This window comes from Mirounga angustirostris, unplaced genomic scaffold (genome assembly GCF_029215605.1).
Source record: "Mirounga angustirostris isolate CCGP_5_RB_7025 unplaced genomic scaffold, mMirAng1.0.hap1 SCAF_10, whole genome shotgun sequence".
In the NCBI taxonomy this organism is placed as follows: Eukaryota; Metazoa; Chordata; class Mammalia; order Carnivora; family Phocidae; genus Mirounga; species Mirounga angustirostris.
This window is the reverse complement of record NW_026991718.1, coordinates 52,301,989-52,329,269: the sequence shown is the minus strand read 5'-3', so window position 1 is coordinate 52,329,269 and position 27,281 is coordinate 52,301,989. Positions and strand designations below refer to the sequence as shown.

Sequence of the window (27,281 nt, the reverse complement as noted above, 5' to 3'; positions counted from 1 at the left end):
ATAAAATTTAAAAAAAAAAAAAGGACTGAATACTGATGCAGGTCATATTCAGATAACGTATTTTAGGAGCTCACAGTAAAGTTTACAATAGGGAGCTCTGTGGTTTTCTTGGCTCAGTCCATACAGGCCCGCTGTCTTTTATTATTTCATTTATGTCTCCATGTAACATATAGAATGGAAAGTAGGTCTCAGGAAGTAACAGTGCTGGCATTGGAAACCAACCAACCAGCCAACCAACCAACCAACCAAACGTTGTTCTTTGAAACTTAAAAACACAAAACTAGGCTTGGTACTGTAAAAGGCACTTATGGAACCCTTCAATCCTAGGAAGATCTGACTTAAGAAATAATACAAAATATAAACCATTTACTTTTATTAGGTCCATTTTAATAAAGTGTGTAAGAGTTTACAACTCAAAACAATTATTCATAAAAACTATCAGATACATAAGATAGATCACACGGAGAGTGCAATAACATAAATCCAATAGTCTGCAAATAGGAGGTATCGCAAAAACTGTTAAGATTGACTTTATAAATGTCTTTTCCCCTTCCTTTCCCATGTTCACAGCCCTTGAGATTGTGTGCACATACTGTTTCCTGGGGTCTGATGACCTCAGTATTCCTTACAGCTGGGTCGACTTCCTCAGTCAAGTCAAAATGTTTTGTCAGCAGAGTTCACCTCTTCTTCATGGAATGAGCATGGTCCTTGGCCTTTATTTGGTTTCTGTGCCCTAACAAATGACATCAAGCACTCTCTCTTTCAAAGGAACATCTTGCAGGCCTTGTGCTGTTCTGGTCACTACTGCCAGTCCACCGCCACACGTGAGCCAGGGGTTCAGGCCAAGTTTCATCCTTGTGGATGAGAAGAGCATGCTTACTGTGGAAACAGGCTAAGGCAATGGCTGATTTTTCCCCACCTTTATCTAAAACAACTCCAGTTCTTTGAGTTGTTGGCAAATGGGACTGAATTCACTCAAGCCAAATACCTACTGTCACCACTTGATATTCTTTGCATGCCTTCCTAAGGAGGTCTTAACACCATGGCAGAAAGCATGAGGACACACACACACACACACACACACACACACGCCTTCCTAAGGAGGTCTTAACACCATGGCAGAAAGCATGAGGACACACACACACACATACCCTCTCCATTCACAATCCTCAAATGGGAGTCTTTGGTAGACTCAGAGAATACAACTGTCTTGCCATTTCAGAGTGAAAAGGCTACATTGTCTTCTCTCCCTCCCAAAGTCTCACTTTATAACTGACATTGTTAAAAACCATTTCTGCAAAACAAAAACAAAAAAACCAAAAACCATTTCTGCAATTCCTTGCCAAAAGGAATCAAACAGATCCCTTCAACACGCATATACAGTTCTATCATAACGCAATGCAGATAACATTGACTTGATTTCAAGAACAAAACATTACCATAAACTCGAAACAGTGTCACCCATATTGAGACTGCTGGGAAGTAGCTCCGACTAAATTTCTTCTTTTTTTTTTTTAAGATTTTATTTATTTGACAGAGAGAGACACAGTGAGAGAGGGAACACAAGCAGCGGGAGTGGGAGAGGCAGAAGCAGGCTTCCCGCAGAGCAGGGAGCCCGATGTGGGGCTCCATCCCTGGGATCATGACCCGAGCCGAAGGCAGACGCTTAATGACTGAGCCACCAGGCGCCCCGCTCAGACTAAATTTCTTACAGAATTACAAGTTCTGGGATTACTGGACTGGAGCCACCAGTGTGCTGGTTAACTGCCATTTTTACAAGCTATTCCAGAGTCCCTTCACATCTAAACCCCTGCATTCTGGGGTACATAGGGCCTATATTAGATCATGGTGGAGAGATGCTTTTGGGTTGTGTCTCCAGAGTAGGCTGGACTTCTGCCAACCTTCCTTCATCTGTTCTTCTAGTCCATAAGAAATGGGGAAGGTGGGCCGTTTCATTCTTATTTGGAATTATTCCAGTGTGGTGAGATTATCATAGGTTAGGCTGAAATTTAGGAAGAAACTGTTTATGATAACAAAGGCACAGAAAAATTGACATGATCATTCAGTCATACCTCTCATCATCCACTTATTGGTATGGCTGTAGCAGGGGAATGTTGTGAGGAAATGCAGTCAAATGCTCTACCCCTGAGCTATACCCCCTTGTTAAGTGAGGAAATGAAGTGGGAACAGGAACAAGGAAGGTGACCCAGGAAGACTTGCAGGAGTAGAGAAGAAGCAGTAAAGAGCTGAGTCTGGTAGTGTTTTAGAGATGGGATGTTGGAGACCACACACGAGGCCTATTTCCTAATAAAGGTCAAGGTACAAATGAGGCAGGGAGGGCCAGGAAGTGAGAGAGCAAAGTGGCACCTGGGGAAGCCAGACACTGCCAGTGTGGGTTCTTACATCTAAGCTGAGGCAACTAGTTGTTTTCAGCAACCTAGAGGACTTATCCTGTAGCAAAAGAACACAGAAACAATTCCCAACCAGATACTACTTTTTTTATTTCCAAGCATCTTGAAATCTTTAAGTGAACTTGACAAGTTTGCAAGTGTTCTGACGGTTTAAAAAAACAAAACAAGTAGTTGTTGACAAAGGCATTGAAAAACGAAGAATTTAAATTACATGATTCCATTTAAAATCCTCATGTTTACTCCATCAGGCAGGATTGGAGGATTAGAACCCAGGGGTGACTCTGGGCATTTTACCAAGTGCTTCTACCTCCTTAGAAGCCGCAGTCTTTCCAGCGGCTCTCCTATGTACCTTTTATCAAAGTGATCCGAGTTCCAAATTTCTCAGGTAAAACTGCATCTATGCGACCAGCAGCCATTCCGAAGTTGACTGGCATGTGTTCTCCAATTTCAGTTCCAAAGACACAGCAGAGAATAACAATTTTCTTTATTAAAGGCACCCAAGTGACTCCATTTTAAGTTGCACCCTTCCGTCTGGAGAATGAGTTGGATCTCACCCTTCTGCAGTTTCCCATAAAAATTCCTATTTGGTAAAATGCATACATATTAAATGACCTATGTTCTGATGATTTTTCTTTATCAGCATGATTGGATTTGTACTGTCAGAGCATTCTGGTGATTACATTTAAGTAAACCTGAAATCTGCTACTTTACGAGTCAGTGAAATGTCCACCAAATGGTTTAAAACACTGATGTGCAGGTACTCTAAAACTTACTAAATAAATAATGGGCCAAAAGATGCTGGTGTTTTTTCTCGAAAGTTTCAAGAAATGTTGGTTGCCAGATTAAACTCAGACCTAACGTGGGCACGTGAACATGTACACACATCTACACATGTGAAATTTTCAACTCAATAATGATTGAGCCCAAAATGAAACCGAATTTATGCCCTAGATTCCCTTAGGTCCTGCCCAGCATCTGCTTCTGCAGATTTTTGTTTTGTTCATTCCATCTTCCAATCTAACAAGAACTGGGAGCTAATAGGGCCGTATGTGAGCTACGATAAATATATGGTAAATATTCAGGTAAATATTTTCCACCACACATAATATAACTTCATTAATTCAACAGTGCCTGTTAGTCATTTAACACAGATTCTTTGAAAGAGTTCATCAGTGCATGTTGTGGTTCAATTCTTTGTATCTAAATATATTCTGGCTCATTGCGCTCCACTGAAATGAAGTCACAAGTTCTTGCATTCCCTATCAGATGTGTAAAGCAAATAACACATAAAACTAAAAGGTGTAGCATTTTGTTGACTATATATCTTTTCTCTTTAATGTTAACTTATTGCAGTATAGTTGTTGGAAACATGCACTTGCTACTAATTCAAAGCACCCTGAGCACTCCTAATTCCCTTAACACTAAATTTTCTAGAATTCCAGATCCAGAATGGCCTCTGGGAAGAATATTTTATCTTTAAATGATGCATTTACCCTATATGATCCAAAGATCAGTGCAGAATTTACTAATCATTAGCTAATAATTAATGTAATATAGTCAAAAATTTTCATGCATCACTCAGTAAGAACACAAGTAATTTGCATGTGTTTACGTTCACTTCCTATTCAAAGAATGTATTTAGAGTCTCCACCCATCATAGGTCTCCAGTGAGAATAAAAAAGGGTTACAAGCCCATGCTTGACAAATGATTCAACGGTGTGCTAAAATCACTATGATTTTGATTTTACCTCAAGGGCTAAAATGGCTACTTGATTATGAAGAAGTGATTAAATAACCAAAGGAAAGACATTTTGCAGGGCTATTACAGAGGTAATCCTGAGTATTTGGAAGAGTGAATGAGAATGACCTTCCACTTGAAGAGTTCCTGACTTGGGATGAGAACTCTCCCTGAATATTCCTATCCTTTTAGCTCCTGCCTTGGAGGGCTTTACTTGATAATGGCCAAGGGAAGAGGCTGGGGTGCAAAGTTCCATATGCCTTAGCCCAAACTGTTTATTCAACTGGAAAGATGATTTTGCATCCACTGTTACACACAAAAAAAATCAGAAATAATCACGGGGAGAAAGGCAAACTCTTAGAAGGAACATTTCACATTCACCAAAGTGAAAGACTGGCGTGGTTGAAACCTCAGTTGTAAAACCATTGCCGATAGCCCTGATCCAGTGCCAGTTATTTATCCTTTAACCTGGACGTTTGAAATAGGTGGAGACCAAACTAGAAAATGTCTTGAAAAGTTGCTGTTCATATTCTATCCCTAAGATTCCTGAATTTCAAATTTAAAGAGTGTGACACCTAATCAACTGCAATAGAGTTTGGCATTCAGGCTTGATCCTTGGATGAATTTCCAATTCTTAAATCATTAATCTGGTTTGGTAAGCAACTCTCCCAACTTTTCTAGCTAATGGAGACATCACTGACATCGATTACAAGTCACTGGAAGCTTTCAGGTTGAAACATGGTGCAGCAGCTCTTTCCATTAAATTGAACTTTCTCAGCAGAGATCTTCCCATTGAGACACAAGTTTCACCTTAGGGCACTAATAATAAGGGGAATGGAAACAGCTGGGAATAGGTCAGATCTTTCCAGAAATAGAAGACATTTCAAAAACACAAGTCAGTCACCTATCTGGCCTACTTCGACATCTACAGAGGATAGAGAACTAAATTTTCACGGATAGCTGATTCAGCTCTTTACTCTTCTCTCAAACTGATTTACATGTCTCAGATTTATTTTTCCTCAAGAGGCGTGGAGAAAGGTAGCAAGGAATTGGAAAACACAAACAAGTATGCAAATCTAATTTGTAGCCTAGTCTCATGATTAATTAATGTTAATGTCATGAGGACAGCATGGGTGCTCAGACCTAAGGTTTTTAAGTACTTTAAAATATTACTAAGACCACATACCCAATGGTTAGAATTGGGACAAGGTGCTCTTTTCTATTGTTCTGAGGGGAAAAAATCATAATTTTTTAAGACCATGTAAATAGAATTTGTTAATAGCAAATAGCAAACTTTGGAGGAAAACATCTACTCCGTGAAACCTCAGTTTCAGCAGGATTCTCCTACACCTTCCAATGGATTCAATCTTGCCCCAAGACAGAACTAAGTAAAAACAGGGCTCAACTCAGTTAGGTCAGGAGACAAATGCCAGTAAATGAGTGATTGTGGAGGTAGGCATAGTGAGACAGGATTTACCTAAAGGAAAACCGATCCCTGCACGTGTGCGTGCACACACACACACACACACGCACACATACCTGTGCATAGTGATTTAAAAAGCATGGGCGTGGGAAGGCTCAATACTGTTCCACACGAGCACAAGTATCTCATCTGTTCGCATTTCTACATAGGAAAGGGTCTGACACAGGTTACACACCCACAAACACTCGTGTGAGAGGCCAGCCTGGCTCGCAAAGACTCCGCAACAGACCCAGAGAATCCTCTGTAGAGCTGCTGGTTTTACAGGAATGATTAGTATCTGCAGGATTACACTTCCTCTTGATTTGCAGGATTTTTATCTTGCATTTCCTTCCATAAATATTCCCTTTGCAAGAGAATTAAATCAAGTCCTGAAGGGACTAATCTTGAGTCCTCAATGGGTAAGACTCAGAACAGGAACTGCAGGAAAACAAAAATTGCAGTAACATGGCCCCTTTGGGGTTGGGGTGAAGTATTTCTGGATTTAAACAGTCTTGGGGCAAAAAAAGAGAGCAGAGTTCTGGGCAGAGGTGGAGATGGAAATGTGGGCAAGTCCAGAAATCAATATAAACAAAAGAAATGAGCATAACTTAAAGGGGTTTCAACTAAGTATCACTGCAACTGACTTTGTTGTCCGCAGAAATTCTGCTCTGATATATGGAACTGAAAGATAGTAATTGGTGTATCTCTTCTGAGACAGGCTCAGCTGGGAGTGATGTGGTAGGTACTGGGCGGGGTGGGGGGAGGTGGTAAAGACAAAAGGCCTGAAGGCTCAGGTATCGCTCCTAAGGTTTCTGCTTGCCTGATTTTGAAGGAAAGGGTGCTAGAGCAAATGGATCCGCGGCTGGCAGCTCCGTAGTCCTGGAGGAAAGGGATGTGATGGAAACAGAGCCAGCTATCGACTGTTTGTTGGTCTGTGAAACAATTTTGTAGGCAGCGATGGGCTGGGCTTCTGGACTTGACTCATCTTCTGGGCTATAGTGACGGGAATATTTGGATAAAGACTGGGGGCGGAATGGTTTGCCAGCCACGGGGCCTGAGACAGCTTCTTTCTGGGGCTGAGGTCCTTTGTTTCTGTCATTAGGATGGCCCCCCGATTCCAGGGAGGATGCCCTGGGAGAGATGCTGTCAGGATGGTCTGCTGTTTGTGCAGAATGGGAGGGGGGGTTAGACTGCGGGACGAAAGCAGCCATGGAGTACTGAGCTCGGACGGGGGCATACGCTGCTCTCTCAAGGCCTGGGAGCAAAGGGACCTCATCAGTCTGACTGAGGAGACTGGCCTGCCCAGGCAACTCCTGGGAGGCGCTCTGGGCAACTGATAACTCCTCCATGCTCTTCTTCTTGGTAAAAGGAGCTCTCAAGAACACGTCCGCCTCCTCTGGCTGGGAAGGAGCCACACTGCCCTTGGAGGCAAATGGGGCTTTGGAGAAAATATCCATGTCATCAGCTGGAACCCTTGAGCTCCTGAAAGGGGCTGTGGCAAAAACATCCGGCTCCCCGAGACCGTCCGTGGTTGGTTGTGGGAGGGCTTGGAACTGGTTCTTTCTGCCACCCTGACCTGCCTTTGCTTGCTCGGTAGAGACCTCTGGCTGAGCGAACGGAATAGCTCCTCCCAGCTTCCCCTGTGGAGGCTTGCAGCTCTCATCCTCTTCTTCAGACTCCATGAGGAGTGGTCGAGACCCACTGCAGTCCAGCATGTCCCCCTCGAGATCAGTCCCTTCCTCTTCACTGCTGTGGAATGAACTGTTGCTTGAAGGGCCATCTCGGGCCAAGTAGTCAGATTCTAAACTGTTCTGCGTTTTCGTGCCAGGTACTCTCGAGGGGTCTGGATACAGGGGAAGGCCTTTAATACCGGTTGAGTCTTTAAAGTGCTCTACAGTTATTACAGGACAGGGATTGGGCTCTCTCTGGAGACCTAGAAAAGCACAAAACGCAGAATTAATGCATAGATCAGTTCAACTCTCCTCAGAACATTTAAAATGGTCAACCCGCGGCGGAAACATTGTGGGACCAAATAATAAAGTTTGAAATGGAAAAGGAAAAACAGAAAAATAAAAGTCAGGCAAGGAAACGGCACACAAACTGGAACACAAGCAGTCACTGTCTCACATTTTGGAACATGACAGGCACAGTGTACAGGAAAGGAGGTGACGATGTTGGGCACACAGACACTCAGCATAACCACACAACGCTCCGACTCGCGGGGCCAGGCACTGCCTCCTGTTCTACCTGGCACTGGCTCAGGGTGGGATGGAAACAAACCCAGTCGCTCAGCTCCACATACACCATGGCAGTTCTGGATTATGTAGAAATACTGTCTGGGGACAAATGCAATTCAGTAGCGGACATGTGGTCATCTGCTCCACACTGCCTGTATCTGAGGACAGATTCTCAATCCCAACCCCCCCTGCGCCCCCCCCCCCCCGAAGAGCAGCAGAGCATAGCTGCTTGATAAATGCAAGATTTACATCATGAGCACTACTCAAAGAGCACAAGAGTGCCCCAAATGCCAATACTGAAGGCGCTTTCTAAGGGGAGGAGACATACCCAAAATCATATTAAAGAAATCTCCTTCAGCTGGAGTCGCTGTGGAATTTTGTTTTCAATCTTCTAAGCTAGCAAAGATCTCCTCTGCTTAAATGAATCTATCACAAAGTTCTTTAAGCAGAAGGAGCAAAACACATGGGTAACTGCAGAAATATTTGCGAACTCTAATATACTAGTCTACTTCTAGCTAGATAGACGTGCCTCAGGGTGCTCTGGCTTTTAAAATCAAATAGACAATTATCAGAATGCAAGAGAGCTTACCTTCCAAGAAATATTAGCAGGTTAGAAGTATGTCATTGGGCACATGTTAGCAAGAGGGCAGGAAAAAGGCATATGTAACTAAGTAAGAAGAATCCAGAGAAAGGGCGGTTGGGGGTAAAGAGATCATTTCATCATGGGTTTCCCAACCCACTAGGCATTCGGTACAATGCTTTGGATTCTGTAGATGGCTTGGAACCTCTGTACTGAGGTAATTCCATCAACCCCTCCCCATGTTACCCTCTCCTTCCAGGCAAATCATTAGCTAGTAGAAACTTCTGCTAACAATTATCCCCTGCTAGGGTTTCTGCTTGAATTAAGCACACAGAACACATCAGAAGCGGCATCAAAGTCAGTTTATTGGGAAACCAGTCACTTAGAGACGTTTTACATTGTAAAGAGATGTAGAGAGAGATCGGAACATTTTAGAAGATACTGTACAAAAATACTACAGTTCTCGGAATTCTAGAACTTTTTAGCAGTGCTTCTTTTTAAACAGCTCTGATCTTAAATGATCTTAAATACTGTTCTCAGAAACAAAAAAAAGGTGGGTGTCCCCCTCGTTTTCTGAGTTTGAATGCAATCAATGAATTTCCAATCAGGAGTCTTTAAGTGAAATTCTGTATTGGTGCCAAACAGCTTTCTGAGTAGTGTTTGAAGAATATGATTCTGAAGAGCATACATTTTTTCTTTGCGTTGCAGCTTGAGTATGCGCACCCGCGTGGCGATATGAAAGCGTTAGTCAGCTGATAGGAAGCACACGGAACATCTTCTCTCTTTGCAGTATATGTGAAGAGACATAATCCTAACCTCTCAGGCAAGTATATTGTTATTAGTTCTGTCACTGTGATTCCTAGGTGGTGATTTCTGGGAGGAAATTCAAATGAGAGGGGGCAAAGAGGCTTTCCAAAATAAGATTTGCCTAGCAAAGGGGCATGGAAGCTCCCCTCCCCCAAGACTCCTTGAACCACTTTCTAACATAGCATCAGCTAGACAAAGTTTTCAGTCGCCAAAACCAAGGCACAATTTCTCATCTTCCAAAACTACCCCAAAAGCTGGCGTTATCAAGCTGGTTCTGTGGGAGAGCAAAGTATCTTTTAGGGGAAAAATGGTAAATTTAGTCAAGCCAATGACCAATTCTGACATCATACCAATCAATAAGGAAAACCAAACACTAGTTTGACTGGAGTTAGTGTTTTTGGGAAATTTAAATTGAATTCGGTCAGATCTGCTTGTGTGCAGAGAATGCCAACAAACAGCTACCTACAGAACCAGGGGCGCTTTGGATGCCTGCAATGTTGGATTACACTTTGAGAACTATCAAATACCAGGTAGAGGAGACCATATCCAGAGCTGGACGGGATAGAAGAACATGCTTAACCTAACCAAATTACTTTAAAAAGCGGGTTCTTGGTCAACTGGAAGCCTGTCAAATTAGCATATTCTGGGACCTCGATATTACATAATAGGAAAATCATACCTAAAATTTCAAGAACTTTCAAAAACTCACAAGCCCAGTCACAAAAACCCTGTGACACTGAGTCTGAAGGGGAAACTTGTTTCCTGTTCTTCAAAACAACGCCAGACATGTTTCTATTTTTCAGCAGGAATCTGCTTTCTAGGGTTGGAAAATTACGTTTAAAGGATTTTCCCGAGAAGGCCAAGTCTCTTAACCTCTTCATTCTTTTTCGAGAAGGTGTAGTGTGACTACAGCAGAGAGCAAGCACCCTTTGCAGCTCTCCCAAGCCGGGCATTCTGGAGACCATAGAATGCCGGTGGGTTTGGGGAAACACAGACATCCATATGCCCTCAGCACGAGACACAAAGTCGTCAAGAGAAGGAGAGATTCTAAATAACTGTAAGCAGAAGATGGACATTAAATCTTGTGGGCAGTTAGAGGTCTTTTCTGGAATGTGAGTATGTATGTTCTTGTAGGGAAAGCATGTGTTTTCAAGGTGAACAATCCTTGTATAGGAAAATGGCCTTGCACTATTAGGAAAACGTGTTTGAAGTAGTCTGGCTACTAGCAAAGAAGGATCTGGACTAATTTAACCTCACGTCTTGGCCCCATTCCTCTGGCAACCAACAGCATGCACAGCAGACACCCCGTGACCACAGAGCACAATAAAGCCAACCAGCTGTTCGTGAGGAGTGGAGGCCTTCAATCCAGGACCTGGTCTCATAGGCTACGCAAGGGTCTTCCTTATCATGAAGCCTAAAGTAGGGCATTTTGCTCTGATCCCCTCAAGCTGGGTTAGGTCTCTTTTAATTTGGGTTTAGTCCCATTAAATTAAGCGAGAAGGCAAGACATGCTGTTTTTTCTTGCTCTCACGTAGGACTGTGTGCAAGGTTACGCGTGAGCACACTTTTTGAGACTTCTACGAGGGGTAACTGCATTTTAGTCTCTTTTGAGGCTCTAAATTTATGGAGATTTCAGTAAGAGTTCATATGCTTGACAGAGTAGGAAAGGAGTCCCCCAGACTCTCTGATGACTTGGCAACTCTCCTCACTAACTGCCTATTAACTTTCAAAGCAACCGTAAGGGCTGAATGATTTGGGGTAGGTTTACCCTGGGGACTTGATCTGATGAACATAATGAGGGGGGCGGTCAGAGTGCATTCAGAAAAATCAGAATCTGAAGACTGAAATTCCAGGCTGGATATTCTTTAGTGCAATACATCACGCACCGCCAGCATTTTACTTTCCCCCACACTGTAAACTGAAATCTCAGTTACAAGCAGTATCGAAGACATAATTCTTGCTGAAAACTGAAAATGAAGACTTGGGAGTCCTGAGAAACCTTCCCATACATTTAGCAAATAGAAAGCCAACTACCCCTTCACAAGAAGGTCAGAAATGCAGCACCAGCTGAAATTCACACTCTTGGGCCAAATCAGGGAATCAAGAGATGTACATCAAATTAATAATTTCCAGGACCTTCCCCAGCTTAGATAATAAAATGAAGGGTTTGGTTCTACCCTCTGCTGTGCAGTGGCATTAACACCCGTGCCTGGGGAATAGGGATTTGGTGGGAGCCGATGCAGGCCAGTGATGCTGTGTCTCTCAAACCAGTGGAGCAATGAAATGAGACAGCTTTGTCCCTGGGCATAAAACTGCTGGTGCCAACATCAAATGTTTGATTAAACTGGCCTGGGTATGTCGAAGGTGAAATCCGTGCTCCATTTGCAAACCCGAGTCTAGTCTATCAAATGCAGGCTCACAGGGGTTTTCTTCCCCCTGACTGCAAAGGCAAACCTCAAAAGCCATGACTCAGTAAAAGTCCTCAGCACGTGTCTGCACTTTCCTTGTGCACAGGTACTTACTGTCACTCAACAGTGGGTTTAAGTCCTTTTTGCACAAGTGGGTTTTCAGATCAGGAAAGCAGCAGCTACTGTAAGTTATTTACATCTGTGAACATCAGGCTCCTGTTTGAACAGATAAGTCTTTATTCCCCTGTACGCTTACATAATAAATTGTTTACAGACTTTTTTTTTTAATACAATACTGGCATAGCAATGTTTAAATTTCATATTTTTACTGTATAAGGTAGCTTCGCGTACCTGTTTGCTTTGTCTTCTTGGGGAGGACATGATAAAGACCTGTGGTAAATATACATCCATGTGACAAGGGGCTGTGCAATAGGGTGGAGTAGAATACTCACAGGAAAAAGAGTGAAGTCAGGACACTACATCAGAGTGGGAACCAAGAAAGTGTCTTCCGTTCAAGCAACCACCACCATTTGGTAGCTTTGCATAAGTTAGCATTACCCAAAGAACCTCCCTCCTCCACTTTAGTGAACGGAAGGAAACCCAGGATAAACAAAGGAGTATCTTGTTACAGATTATTTGAAACGGAGGCCATCTGGGATTCATTTTGACTCAAGAAACCCAAGTACATCCAACTTCAGGAACATGACTAGTGTGGAAAATGAAAAGACTAACTTTGTGTTGGTAAAATTATAGTCTCTAGAGAGGAATAAAAGATAGCTTTGTATTATCTGGAGTGTTTCCGTAAAGATTTCATTTTAAATATCCCTCTGATAGTTTCTCTGTTCTGCCCGGCAGCCTCTAATTTGCTTAATTTTGTACTTTGGGCAATCCTGTCATTTTTGTCCCTAAACTCTAAGTTAGTGGCTACATGGTCCTGGTAATGTTACAGCCAGAGAAAGTTAAAGACTCCTGGAAATTTAGACAAACATCATCATGGGAGACTTTACTTTGGCCCAAGGTATCTACAGTGTGCATTTCTTCAGCTAAACTCAGATCCCTCCATACTTCTGGGCTGAGGTCAACCCCAAAGGTCTTCTCCTTCCTCTAAAATTGCTGAAGGCGGACTGTTCCTGACCTGGGGAAAACTGTGTTAGTTCGAATCAAAATGATCAATTACCTGCCAGGAGAGCAGGGGAAAAAAGTATTATAAACAAAACGAAAATTTCATCTTGAGAAAAACAGGTTCTTCTTGAGTTTGTTCCCCTATAATTATTAGCAATCCAAGTTCTATAATTCTAATTGAAGAAGAGCCAAGTCCAATATCAAATGACACCGGACACAGCGACAACTTCTTTCAGAGATTATTTTAAAATCCACATCTTTCCATTTTCTAAACTACCAAAGACAGGTGAAATTATGGAAGTTCCCTTATTCAGAATAAAGGAAATTAACACTGATTGTTGTCACTTTCCATTATAAGGTCCTCTCTGGGAATTTTCTGTGGATTATTCCTTTTACTGTCTTTAATAGTAACCATGCTTCATGGCGGGGAGTGGGGGTGATTTCCCTTTTTGGAAACAGCGAAATGGGATTCAGAACCAGGAGTCATGGGAAAAGATCAAGAAAGAGAACATACTTCCAGGTACTGAAAGCAATGCTAATTAGATAATAATTCAACGGATCTTCTTACACCTTATTACTGTCCTTGATGGTATTTCTTTTTTTTTTTTTTTCAGATTTTATTTATTTATTTGAGAGAGAGAGAATGAGAGAGAGCACATGAGAGGGGGGAGGGTCAGAGGGAGAAGCAGACTCCCTGCCGAGCAGGGAGCCCGATGCGGGACTCGATCCCAGGACTCCAGGATCATGACCTGAGCCGAAGGCAGTCGCTTAACCGACTGAGCCACCCAGGTGCCCCTCCTTGATGGTATTTCTAAGGAGGGGGGTAGTTTCATAATTAACCTAAGTGAAGGCAGCATTACTAGAGTTAAGTATTAGCTCCCCAAGTAAAACCAGATGCCTTTGAAGGGAACAACACTCAGTGAGTGGCCAAAATTCTGGTATGTCTGCTGAAGAACTCATTAATTATGATCGTAGTTAGAAGTGTCCATTTAAACCTTATCTCCTCTGAGGCCTATGTTTTTAAAAATACTGGGACTTAAATTTGGTGATCTAGTCATTTGAATGCTGTAAGGGAAAAAAAAAATTGTGATGTGTTCTGGTATAGTTACTACTCTTGCACAGTTGGACTAAAGCAAATCAGAAACATATGCTTATAGTATCTGCCCATTTTTAAGTGCCAGATCACAGATTATATATTTTAAAAGAATTGAAGTCTTCTGATACTGTTTTGTTAGAATAGGTAGGGCCATTTAAAAAAGAAAAAAATGGTATCTAGATATTTGAAAGAAAAATCTATGTCCCAAACTGTCCAATAATGTAAGCTTCTATTCAGATAACCAAGGAAGAGCCACCCAAGTTAGTAAAGGCCCATTATAATTCTCTAAAATGTAAATACTGCTCCAGTAACAGAAGATAGCTGAAGAACATCAGGATTACACAGATCCTTCATAATCCTTCCAAAGCATAATAATATGTACGTAGAACTCTAGAATTCCATAAGCTTAAAGACCATCCAGTCCAAACTCATCATTGTATACATAAGGAACAACCGCTCTCAGAAGTGAAGTGCCTGCTGATGGCTACTTGGCCGGTGACTGGCAAAGTTCAGGGAGAGACCCCAGGTGGCCTGTCCTGCCCAGGCCTCTTCTCCCATGGCCCGGCCTCAGACCCCACCCCTGTGAGAGAAAGTGGATGGACTAGAGACTGGTCTCTCTGATCCCGCTTGTGGCTCAGTCTTGAGTTTCCTATGTCTACCAATTATCAGACACTGTAGTGTGTCTAGTGTCATATCAAATCAACCCTTTAAGCTCAGGGATGAAGCTATAAACTAAAGGAGGTCCCATTTACCGAGTCACTCACATGGATTCCCTAACTTAACAGAAACAGAGTTCTCCCCTTTGAGGTCCTATTCCTAAAGAATAAACCCAAGATGATTTCATGTCATTATCTCTCTCAGACTTCCTCCATCCAATCTCTGGCTTCTAGTCTGTTCATTTTCATTAACAGTTCCCATTAAGCTTTGTTGAGCCAGATGACTAGAGAATATATCTCAATGTGATTATGGGTAATACATGAAAGGAACAATTTAGAGATACCGAATTTCTAAACTGTACTCTTCACTTTTTTAATTATATTGAGAAACTAGATGTTTCGTTATATTTCTAACATGCATATGTATGAAAAAAAACCAAATTGGAAAACATAGGCATAAAACATTGTTCTTATTTAAAAATAAACATTTCCTTCATTAGTTTATACATTCTTTCTATGTCCAGGAAAAAGAATACAGTTTTGATCTTCAGTAATATTCCTGTCCATAAAGGGGCAAACCGAGTCCCATTTTCACTGCTATCCAATCATGGAGAGCTCTTCAAGGACACCTTTTTTTATCTTCAGCAGGAAGGTTGTGCCTCCCTCAATCTTGGAAATGATCCATTATCCTAATAGAGGGCTTTACTTAGCTCAGCTAGTTTCAGCTGCCACAGGAAGTATTTAAAGTCAGAAGGAAGACTGAAAGATTCAGACTTTTCCTTCGCTGCCTTTCAAAGGCTGCTCTCACATTTCTGGGGTCAAAGCTTGACCTCCAAAGTGCAGTGTTTTGCAGGCTGTTGTTGCTGCTCAACTTTCTTTTTTTTTCCCCTTAAAGTGCAAACGTGAGGAAGAAGAAACAAAAGTACTAGACAGAGAAACAAGCAAATGAGCTCGGAATTTTATTTGTACAAATCTGATCAACTAAGAGTTTCCCCTTCTGATCATGGAAAATGGCACTCAAGGAAGAGAACCACAATGGGTTTCTCTGTGCCCACCGCTTTTCAAAAGAGCAATTTTATAAAATTGCTTTCTATGTAAGGGAAAAAAAATACACTTCAATGAGTAAGGACATATACAGAGGGTGACCATGAGGCATGTTGTCATGTCAGTGCAGGGTCCTTTATTTATTTTATGAACAATATTCTAAGGTTAGTGAGGAACTACACTTTGTTTTGTTTTTTTAATCTAGGAAGCCAAGGAAAACCAACTGAGCATATTTCATTGGCTGCATCCTTCGATTCAAACATCATAGAGAAAGAAAGGTAAGTAGCCAGAATCAAATTGTGCCTAGCTTGTCAGCACACTTATTTCTGATTATCTGAAAATAAACAACATGCTTATTCTACAAAGACAGAGGACCTGCTGAAAGCGTATAGCAACACACAAGTCTACTCAAAATGATTCCATATGTTACACTGTAGGATTGCTGTGTAGTTAATACAAGGGAAAGAGATCAAAACCCTGTACAGACACCTGATATCAGACTTGAAACATCAAGTGGAAACAGAACTATTCAGCGTCTTCATTTATACACAATTTACAATATTTGATTCAAAATAAAAATCACAAGAAAAATACATCTGTTTCTGCTACAATTCCTTCCCCTCCCCCATCCACCCCCCAGTGAAAAGTCTTCTAATAAAAGGTATCATATTACCACCATTGTCTTGTTTTGGTCTAATTCTGAGATCCCGGCTCGGGACAGTTAACACGAAAAGGAATGGCAATACTTGGGTTTTATATAATGTACACATTTTATCCAAGGATCTCAAGTACTTGCAGTCACGTCTCCAGATCTGAGAAATCACAGTTCAATGGGAGCCAGAATGCTGGATGAATGCTGGGCAGGTTGCATGGGGTGTAAAATCCCTTGGCTAAATCTATGAATCAAACAAGGTCAAAGCTGGTTGGCTAGAGCTGGGCTCAATTTCTCTTTTCAAACATATCCCATCCGTCAGTCAGTTTTACCCTCTCTTAAGTCACACACCCATCTCTAGGCTACAGCCTAGAGTTAAAACCAACTGAAGAAGCCATGTCCTCATGGTAATGCAGCAGCATAAAAAGCAAAAACAGAGAAACACATTCATCAGCATCTGGCCAAAGGAGACAGGGGCTGGGAGGATTGGTTTGGGAGGCCATTCCTAGCAAGAATGAGACAAAGGTGTCAATTCACTAGTTTCAGTTACAGTTAAGCTTTGGGTGGAGTTGATTCCAGCAGAGGTGAAGCTCATGGCATCTAGCGCTTGATTTAAGATAATGCTATTGAAGAAGGGTAATGAGAAAACACAGCAAACTAACAGGGAGGAACTGGCCAAGGAATATCTGGAGGGCCAAAGTGATTTTCTTTCCTTATCATTTTCTACAGGAGAAGGCAAGGGATAGGAGATAAGGGCTAGAGGGCCCCTTATTAGCAGATTTTTAAAAAAATCATTTCTCTTATAACTCCGTAATGAAAATGTATATTACGGTGTGAAGGTTACAGAACTGCATCTGCTACTGGGTCACGGCTACAGGTCTATGAGCTGATCCACCAGCAGTAAAGACCTGGCTAGGTTGGGAAGACTGGACTCAGAGCTCCCACTGCTGTTTCTAGAGTGCCCACCTGGAAGTGGAGAGATAGGAATTCAGTACAAAACACAGAGGGTTAAGGTTTAGATGTGCAGAGCAAGCAAAGGAGAAAAAAACAAAAACCAAACCAAACCCTAGAGAAGCAACAATTTACATTTGCAAACTCTTACATGTTGATTTTTAAACATACAAGTTAGGTATCCACCACCTCCCACCAAAACTTCAGGCACACCATACTAGAGGCAGAACACCTTGCAAAGAGGATGCTATTTTCAAATGAATATATATTTTGCCTGGGAACCGCTGGCTGGACCCTAACTTCCTGATCACATCAAATCATCTCCCTGACAAAGTAAAAACCAATAGTTTTTGCTTTGGAAAGAAATTAGTTTCTAAGACCACTGCAATAGAAACATGCTTTAAGAAGTATATAGACGGTCCCATGGCAATTCGGTGTCTCATGGCACATTGAAATGATTTTAACCCATCAAAGAGGAAAAAGGATGCTTCACAAATGTCCAAAAGATGCAAATGGTATCAAAGCACCATACTTAATCTCTTGGGGAAGAATATTTATTACAGATGATTCTGATCATGCTAAAAATGTTCAGAGCTTTTTAAAAAATATATGCCTTCCGGTTTCCACTAAGTTTCCACTTTATTTTTGGCTTGATACTTTGTAAAAATCAGGTTTTAGTCAAAGTATTAAATACTTTTCCTCCCTCTAAATAAACATCACAGTCAAGCTTTAAGATAACTGTATCTCCATCTGTACCTGTATCTCTATCTTATCCTGGTTCAGCCCCAAGGCCTGTCATTATCCCCAGTTTCCTTCATTAAGTGTGGATGCTTTATCCCCTCTTGGAGATTAGGTACACTACTACTTTGTAGTGAGCTGTGATGTCAAGCTCTCCTCTTTTCCCCATCCTCTCTTTCTTACCTTGTGGGTTTTTGGTTATCAATACAGGAATAGGGTCAAATTCATCTTCTGCCACCTTGTCCGAGCCCTCAGGGACATCAAAACCTGAGATGAGATTACTATCTTCTGCAGCTTAATACATAATGCAAGTACACAAGCAGAAACAACAGAGGTAGAGATTAGCAAATGAGAGAACATGTAAGAGGCACAAAGTTCCCAACTATACAATCACTTTTGTTTTTGAAGGTGGAAAATGCTTATTTTCATGACTTGAAATAAAAGTAGCAAAACTGGAAAATAGGGAGACAGGAAAAAAAAAAAAACAACGGTTTCGAGCTGGCCATGTTAAGAGTTTCAGAAATGATTAGGGAGAAGGGTTAGAGGATGAATTCTCTCTGCCATTTTAAGACCATTAATTGTAGTTATTGTGAGGTATCTCTTCAGCATCAGTAATTCACAAAGGCACAGGAATTAGTCATTTATCTTCCTTATTGAACAAACAGAGGCCTAACAAACAATACTCAAGAAACTCAAAGCCAGGGGCAGGGCGGAGGTAATTAGAAACTCTTTAAGAAGCAACTGCTATATACACTATATGTTAATTAATTGAATTTAAATTAAAAAAAAAAAGCAGCTGCTGCTTTTGTGTACGAGGCAAACAAAATACTTCTGAAAGGACCTGCTGTCCTGTGATTGGGAAAAAAGACTTTCCATCAACTCTGATACCTCAGGCAATGTTGGGGCCCGAGATCACATGCCCTGAGATTTCAAGCAGAAGTTTGTTAGAATAGTCCCCTCCATTCTGATTAAGATTACCCTACGAGCGAGTGCTAGCTGAGCACCTATTTTGCAAGTGATGCTTCTCTGTAATTACATATTGTTGCTGACACACTCCTGCCAGACGTAATTGGTTAAACACACACTCTATAAAAACATAATCATTTTAATGCCATCAAGGGTAAAAACAAAACTCAGCTATTACCACCGCAAACCATAAACTAATTATTTTTAGACATCTTGGAGAGGCTTGCTTCTTGAATTTCTTTCAGAATAAACTTACACTGTTCGTTTTCTATATATTTGCTCCTTCCAGGAAACCAATGTTACCACCCCAGTACAGAGAGAAGTTTAGTGAATGCCTGCATCCAGGAAGCCAGGCACTGTACCGGTCACTTTCACAAACAGCTCACTGAAGAGAACTCAATTAATTCAAGCTACTTCTGTCCAGCAGCATTTCAAACAGGTATTAACCCAGGACTAAGAAATGAAAGTGGTAGATGAGAAAGAGAAATCCACTAATCAATCATGACTCAAAACTCAAAACTTAGAATTCTAAGTTCAATCTTTGAAGACTGACTTTTGAGGACTTATGCCTCCTTTTTTATTGTAGCAATCACTACCCAAAAACTTTAAGTCAGATTTGATGCAACAATTTTAAGGTCTAAGGCCAACAGTATCATATTAATAACAGTCAGTCAGTGGATAGTCAACTCAACCATCTACTTGCGGGGACTGCAAAGGTATAGAGCTCCGCCTTGAATGGAGAACACGGAACACCTGCAGTCCTCGTGACTGCTGGGAAGCAGTGGTTCCACCAATCTGTTGTCTAAGCCTCATCAGGCACTTTTCCCGAGAGGGATTAGAACACAGAGGCTTAGAGTACCAACTCGAGTTTTCCATATGAAGGAGGGGGCACAAACACTTCACTGGCAAAGACTTTCCATAAGGAAAATTCTCAGGGGTCATTCAGTTCTCCTTGAAGGACATGGGAGCCCGAGGACAGGAAAGCATTTACCTTTATGGGCTGGAGCAGAGATCGCTATGGGGGCAAACTCTTCCAGAAGGTCAGTAGTAGGGTTAGAAAGCAGGGAGCAATCAATCAGGGAATCTTCCCCGGTGAGAGAATCTGAGTCCAGATTGACAGCATCCCAAGTCGGTGATGGCATAAAATGGCACACACAATATCATGAGATTAGAGCTTAGCCTTGAAGTTACTGCATTTACATGTCATATGTATAAGCCAAGGCGGGAGAAAGAAAACCACAAGTAATATCTTAAGCCCCCCAGCATTTTCATCAATAGAAACATGTATTTCTAGATTCCTCTTAACATGAACATATAAATATGGAATAATTCTTTGCTCAGAGGGTGCTGGGTCAGCAAATCTGTGATCTGGATGCCAATAAAACTTTAGGAACTCAGTTCTCAGCAAATGCCACTTGGGAAAAAGGACTTTGCCACTAAAGAGTTTCATTTAAACTTTCCCTAAACATTTTGGGGGAAAGGTACAATAGGATGAGGTATCTAAGTTGACTAGGAAGGGGTTGTCCCTGGCTTATTAGCAGACTATGACACGATAAACAGCATTTTCTAGAACTCAACCAGATCCCCATTCAAAATAAAATGATCTTGCTTCTTACTAGTCTTCTTTAAATTTGAATTGCTCCTCTGAATATATGATTTTACTTTTAGGTAAGGAACAGAAGGAAGACAAAATGCAGAGTTCAAGCATTTTAACATACAAATTGTTCTCTGGGCAAGTTTTAGAAAAGTCAAGTAAGCACAAGGGAAAGGAACCATTTAGCCTTCTATGTTCATTTTTTCCCCCACCTCCTTGAGTTCATTTTCGTAGTTCCCAGACTTCTAATTGTTTTCTGTTCCAAGGTAGGAAATCAGACACTTTTACCAAGGCAACTATGGACTCAATAAAAATGCAGGTTATCAGCTCTGGATTTATGGACAGTTAAGGAATTCTATTAAGAGTGAAGTTTGAAATTAGGGTAAAAACAATGCGGGACCAGGGCAGATTTCAACTCTGCTTACAATTTAACAGCAAACCACCTACATAGGCTAAAAGCACTGTGCTGGGAATAGAATGTCAACATCCAGAGCGTGAGCTCCATGAAGTTACTGACACCACTGGGTGGAAAGACAGCTCGGAAACCTTGGAGGAGTTAAGGTCATCCTTGCAGCTCAGCAGAGTTCTTTAGGGAAGGAGGTGGAGGGAACCTGCCACCAGTGAAAGGAATCTTGAATAACGAGACACCATAACCAGAGAAATCCCAAGTACCACTCTACAAAGAACATGGCCCCAAAAAGTACTCGGCTCTTCAGCAGGGAATGGTATCACTAAACATCTAGAAGCTGGGGCTGTACCCCTATGAAGTATCCATTCTAGGGGCCATTGACCAGGCTGCAAAGGAAGCCCAGGGTCACCTGCTGCAGGTGGAAGGGCTGACTGTGAGGTCCACCACAATGAATGGTCCCCGCAGCTACAGAGAGACCTGACTGACCTGTGCGGTTTGAGGTCACAGATTCCGTCTGAGATGGAAGGCGCTGGGGCACTGGGGGCTCCAGTCCTGGTATGAGACTCTCAACGGCAACATCGGCTTTTTCTTTTGTAACACAGCATTAAGAAAGGAGAACAAAGGGTAAGGGAAAAGGAGTCAAAAGGTTCTTTAGACAATTCTGTGAAGGCTTTCTTCTACAGGGCTCTAAAATGCTAGTCTAGGGCAAGACGGGCAGCACAAGAAGTTACTTTATTTCTGCTGCTTTGAGTGCCTGGGCTTCACTGATTGAGCATGCATTTGCAAGGTTAACTGCTATGACGTGTCTTGGTGAGTCTCAGTTTTTACAGATAAATGTAGAACACGAGCCACCCAGCAGATTTCTTCCACGTCAGAAGACATAGGCTGAAAGGCACTGTAATATCTTACAGTAATTTCGCTTTTCTTAAGGGATAAACCTGGGGGCAGACATCCTCTGTGCCTCGCAAAGGCCACTAGTCCATTTCAAATCCCACCCCCGACGTAGCTAGGAGGTCTTCTGCACTGTCTCACATCCTGCAGCTGAAGGCCCATCTCTCTCTAGGCTCATGGCCTTGCTGAATTCGTGGACTATGTGCCCTGGAGTACAGAGGCCCTGGACATCTTGTACGTCTTGCCTGCCTTGCTGTAGGAGCACAGGGCAGTATCAGACTGAGCAGACCAAGCCCCTGCCTGGATTCTACTCATGGGGCTTCACCACTGGGCAAGTGTTTCCTGTTATGGATACCCGGCACATACAGGGGCCTTCTAAAGAAGAATCTGCTAAAGGTAAGGTCCCAGCTTGAAACCAACTTCCTTCATGAAGATTTTGTAACGAACAGTGAATTTTTCCATTCCTCCTCATTCATAAAAAGTCCCTCCAGAAATCTCAGGCTATCAAGCAAAGCAAAAATAACAGTGTGGTGCCCCTGGAAGGCAGAGAAAACACTTCCTTTGGGGTAATAATAAATATGATTAAAGGAGGCTTTGTGGCATTTTCCACTCCTCAGCAGGGCTATTCACTAGGGATCTGTTAACCAGTTAGTTTTCATTCTTGAAACAGACACATATATCATGCAGGACTGAAGAAACAGATGACGACTTTACCAATTATAGCATCGGACGTGCTACCAAAAGGGTCTGTCATAGGCAAGAGGTCAGGGAGCAGGAGAGAAGTGTCAGGAGATTTGAGTCCCTCAATTAGTTTTTCTAGGTTGGGCAGAGAGGTAAAGAGAAAGCAAAAATGCAGTGAGATATTAAAACAAGTTGATCATTTACCGTTTTCTATGCAAACACATTTTGGGGTCAAACTTTTGTATCGATTCATCATAAAAACAAATACTATTTGTATCTTTTACCGTTAATTAAAAATAAGCTTTCAAAGTTCAAAATTTAAAAGTGGTTATTTCTCTGGTTGAAGTAGTCACTTTGTAAGTCATTCAAGATACTGCCTTGTTTGTTTTAAAATTTGAGGTATAAATATTTAACCAAAAAAAAAAAAAAATACTGATTTGAAGGGATACATGCACCCTGATGTTTACAGCAGCATTATCAACAGCCAAATTATGGAAAGAGCCCAAATGACCACCAACTGATGAATGGATAAAGATGTGGTCTATACATATGTACACAGTGGAATATTACTCAGCCATCAAAAAGAATGAAATGTTACTATTTGCAACAACATGGATGGGTGTAGAGGGTATTAGGCTAAGTGAAATAAATCAGTCAGAGAAAGGCAAACACCCTATGATTTCACTCACGTGGAATTTAAGAAACAAAACAGATGAACATGGGGGGAAAAAAGAGAGAGGCAAACCATAAAACAGACTCTTAACTATAGAGAACTGAGGGTTGCTGGAGGGGAAGAGGAGGGTAGAGGGATGGGCTAAATGGGTGCTGGGCATTACGGAGGACGCCTGTCATGAGGAGCACTAGGTGTTGTATGTAAGTGATGAATCCCTAAATTCTACACCTGAAACTAATATTAGACTGTCTGTTAACTAACTGGAATTTAAATAAAAACCTGAAAAAAAATTTGAAGTACAATGTACACTGAATAAAAGTCACCAATTTCAAGTGTACACATTGCTGAGTTTTGACAAATGTGCACAGTCATGTAAGCACCACTGAAATGATGTAGAATGTTTCCATTACCACCAAAATTACCCTTGTGCCTTATTCTAGTCGGTGCCTTCCTGTTACCCCCAGACCCAGGCAACAACTGATCTGCTTTCTGTCCCTACAGCTTTGCCTTTTCTAGAATTTCCTATAAATGGAACCATACAGTATGTAGTCTGTTCTGTCTGATGTCTTTCATTGAGCATAATGAGACCCCTCCCTGTCGTGGCATGTTATCAGGAGTTTGTTCTGTTTTATTGCAATGTGGTGTTCCACGGTATGAATGTACCACATTTTGTTGAATCATTCACCAGTTGATAGACATTCGGTTGTTTCTAGTTTTTAGCTATTAAAATAAAGCTGCCATAAACATATGCATGTAAGTCTTTATGCATTCATATCCCTTCCTGGGCTTAGTTTTGAAAAAAAATTTTGGACTCGCATTTAGAAATGCTGTGTAACTCAGCAAGTGAATCAAAATATGCCTACATTAACTTCAACCATCACGTATTGTCTGCCAACTGAGAGCCTGTGACAAGCTGGTACTCTTTATCATTCTATGGTCAAATCTCATGAAATGCACTTACATCTGAAGATGGATTACTTTTGATGCCTTTTGGCCAGGAAACAAAAGGATATAAGAAGCCACCAGATCTGTCACACCTGATAACTTAATGTGTGGTAAGTGCACACGTTAAGATTTCTTCATGACTTTTTCAGCCTTGATCCATCAACAACTCTCTATCTTCAACTTATGAAAGGTAGAGAGCATTACTTGAAACAAAATCCTGAATCATAGAATCTTACAGAAAAAGGGAATTAAGAGCTCAACCTCCTTTTACTTACAAGGAGGCTGAAGCCACATAAATTCTATAATTTGCCCAGTTTAAGCCTGTTGACATTTTTTTTTCTGTCACAGAAATACATGCCATTAGGATAAAACTGAAATGAAAATGTTTGAGGAAAAGAAGTAACTTAAAGTTCAAGTCTGTGTATAGAACATTTTAATGAATCTGCATTCTTCTAGGCCATCAGGAATCAAGATAAGATGAAATTGGTATTTGTTGAGGGACTGAAACCAAATTTTAGGTGATGTGTAATTTAAGGTGATCTATAACAACACAGATGAAACAAAACAATGGATTTTAGTGTCTTGGCAAGATAATTTGCTTTGGTACAAGTAATACACTGCAGAAGAAGATTTTTACACGTGAAATCAATTTACCGTCTTTGCAGTATACGGCATGTAGATATCTTGGAGTTAAATGACAATCTGCTAACTTTTTCTCATTTACACCTGATACTTACATTGAAGAAAGGCAGAAAGAAGAAAAGAAGCTTTTCAAAAGCAGGGGGAAAAAAGCCCAGAGTACTAACCAAATACACAAGTGTAAATGTGAATTTACACTTGTATATTAGCACATCAGAATTAATCTTGCATCGTGCATAAAATTTTATTAGCAGAAAAGATGTTAAAAATATGTGACAATTTTTAGCATACCGGCAAAAATAAGATGGCCTTCTCGAAAAGTCTAATTTTTCATTATGCTGAACGCTAGCTTTTGTTTTATTCCCAAAAAGAGCTTCTTTCACGTACAGGAAAGTAATTATTTGCTTCTTCCACTTTTAGCACTCATACATTTGCAATCTTACGAAGCAATGGATAAATAGTAATGACCCCAAATTACCTGCTTATCTTTCATACGGTAGTTTATCTTGGTGCAAAACCTTAAGCTAGCCAAATGCAGAGTCCGAATTCTAGCCTCTCCAGTGACCGGTTGCGACCATGGGGTCAGTCCTTAAACTTCTGCCTTCACCTCCTCAACTGTACAGCGGAGATACCTCCCACCACCTTTTTGTATAGCTCACTCAAGTATCATCTCCTCTACTCCTTTCCCCATCCTCCCTGCCACATCGGGAGCCTCCCAGAGCACTCTGCACTCGCTTCTCTTGCAGCCTTTACAACAGGACAAGGTATCTTCTTAATCTCGGTATCCCCAGTTCTCGGTTTCCTCTCATACCCTATGTCACATCTCTGCTTCATTGGGGAGGTGGGGAGGAAGAGGAGATCAACTGGGAAGTCAGGTAACTTTAGCAAGAATCTAATATTTTTATTAGCCATTAGCAAAAAAGATAATGTGAGGGGTAAAAAAAAGGACGTGTGTGCATGCGAGTGCTGTGTGGTGAGACAGAACAGGGTGGGGATGGGGTAAGTCGCCAAAGTTAGGGGGCTTATCTTCTGACCGAACCTCAAGTAACAGGCTCTTCACACAGATAATCTGTGTGGTCACTGCTGCTTGAGAATCCTCGACTACTGAAATGTGGGAGGGAGGAGCAGGGATAGGGCAGGAGCAGACAGAGAACTAGAGTGAGAGCACAGAGCCACGGCATAAGGAGGGCGGACGGCATGTGCAACACCATCTGCCACTCCCAGCGTTCTCAAGATGACAGAAACTCTCAGCGACCCAGTGTGGGTGCCCAGGTTCCACTGTAACTACAGTCAGCACTGCCATTTGCAGAGTTTAATGCCAAACACTTTCCTTCATTATTCACAAAAAGACGTGGGTTTGGGAATACTGAGAAGAGTTGAGAAGAATGGAGACAGAGACTGGGACTTGCCCAAAGTCACAGAGGGGACATGGTAGAGCATGGACTTGACTTCACAGTTTCCCCCACATGCTGCCTATAGGGTCTGCCTATGTCCCTCAACATAGGAGAATAGGTTTTCACACAGACATGGCCCCAGGCACAACGGCCAAATTAGCGAAGACATTTGGAATTCACAGACCTCAGGCCTCACATGCGCCTCAAGGGCTGCCCTTGATATCGCTCATGTTAGGGATTCTATCTGCCCTCTTATAGTTATATAAAGACACTCTGAGACCATGTGTCATGAAGAGGGTGGGCGGCGAACAGCAGTGCAGAGAAGAGGATGGTGAATTTAGGAACACGTGCAGAAAGTGTTCTTTAAGATCCCAAACCTCAACCAAGTTCTCCCTGGGCATTTCGCGATTTGTTGATATCTAGTGAAGCCACAGACGCCTGAGATTACGGTAGCGAGAATGCACGGAGTTCCAGGTTTTACCCACATGCCTTGGTATGAGATCAGAAAAAGCAGAATTCCTTGAATAAAGTGAAATGTGAGAGGAGGCAGCGTGGTCTAACAGAAAGAAATCACCAGTCGGACGCCCAACTGACTGAGCCACCCTGGCGCCTCTTCAAATAATTTTTTAGAAAAGGAAAGAGAACGTAAACTAACAGGATCTGAGTGTGTCCGCTTCCTTAGATGTTCGTCAAGCATGAGGTGGTGGGGTTTTCCCTCTTTCCAAGCTGATGGCAGAGGTTGCAGCCGCTCATTGTTTGATAAAGGGCTCTTCTTGAATTCATCATCACGATGGACTTTTACAAAATATATATTTAATGGTAATTTATATCTCTTCTTTTAGAATTGTCTGCTCCTATTTTCCTCTTGGTGGTATTTTCTTAGCATATCCCCGTTACCATACTCAGTTCTTTCTCAAGTCTCTAGGGTTCCCAAATAAAAATGAGTCTGGTTAAGAGCATGGAAAAGTGCTGAAATCACGGTGAGAGGACTGAGAAGGTGGGCCTCCGGAGCAAAGTGGATGCAGAAGGAGTTAGCCTGGGCACTGGAGACAGAGTGCCTTTAAAAGAGAGGACTGGGGTGCCTGAGTGGCTCAGTCTGTTATGTGTCTGCCTTCGGCTCAGGTCATGATCCCGGAGTCCTGGGATTGAGTGCCTCATCGGGCTTCCTGCTCAGCGGGGAGTCTGCT

At 41.8% G+C, this 27,281-nt stretch overlaps 1 protein-coding gene across 27 annotated transcripts in view; it reads right to left on the bottom strand.

The window, feature by feature from the left end:
* Nucleotides 1-365: 365 nt before the first annotated feature.
* AAK1 (AP2 associated kinase 1) overlaps nt 366-27,281 on the bottom strand; it is a 171,557-nt gene continuing 144,641 nt past the window's right edge. For 6 of the 27 annotated variants that reach the window (XM_064572392.1, XM_054509831.2, XM_064572394.1 and 3 more), the window contains 5 exons: nt 22,477-22,578; nt 21,358-21,459; nt 19,860-19,970; nt 18,086-18,196; nt 366-7,544 (listed from right to left, as the gene is read on the bottom strand). In XM_064572392.1, coding sequence (XP_064428462.1) covers nt 6,415-7,544; nt 18,086-18,196; nt 19,860-19,970; nt 21,358-21,459; nt 22,477-22,578 — 1,556 coding nt within the window. In that variant the 3' untranslated portion in view covers nt 366-6,414. Of the gene's footprint in view, nt 7,545-9,737; nt 17,180-18,085; nt 18,197-19,859; nt 19,971-21,357; nt 21,460-22,476; nt 22,579-27,281 lie in introns of those variants that run through there. The other 21 variants (XM_064572403.1, XM_064572404.1, XM_064572406.1 and 18 more) reach the window with 12 other exon arrangements.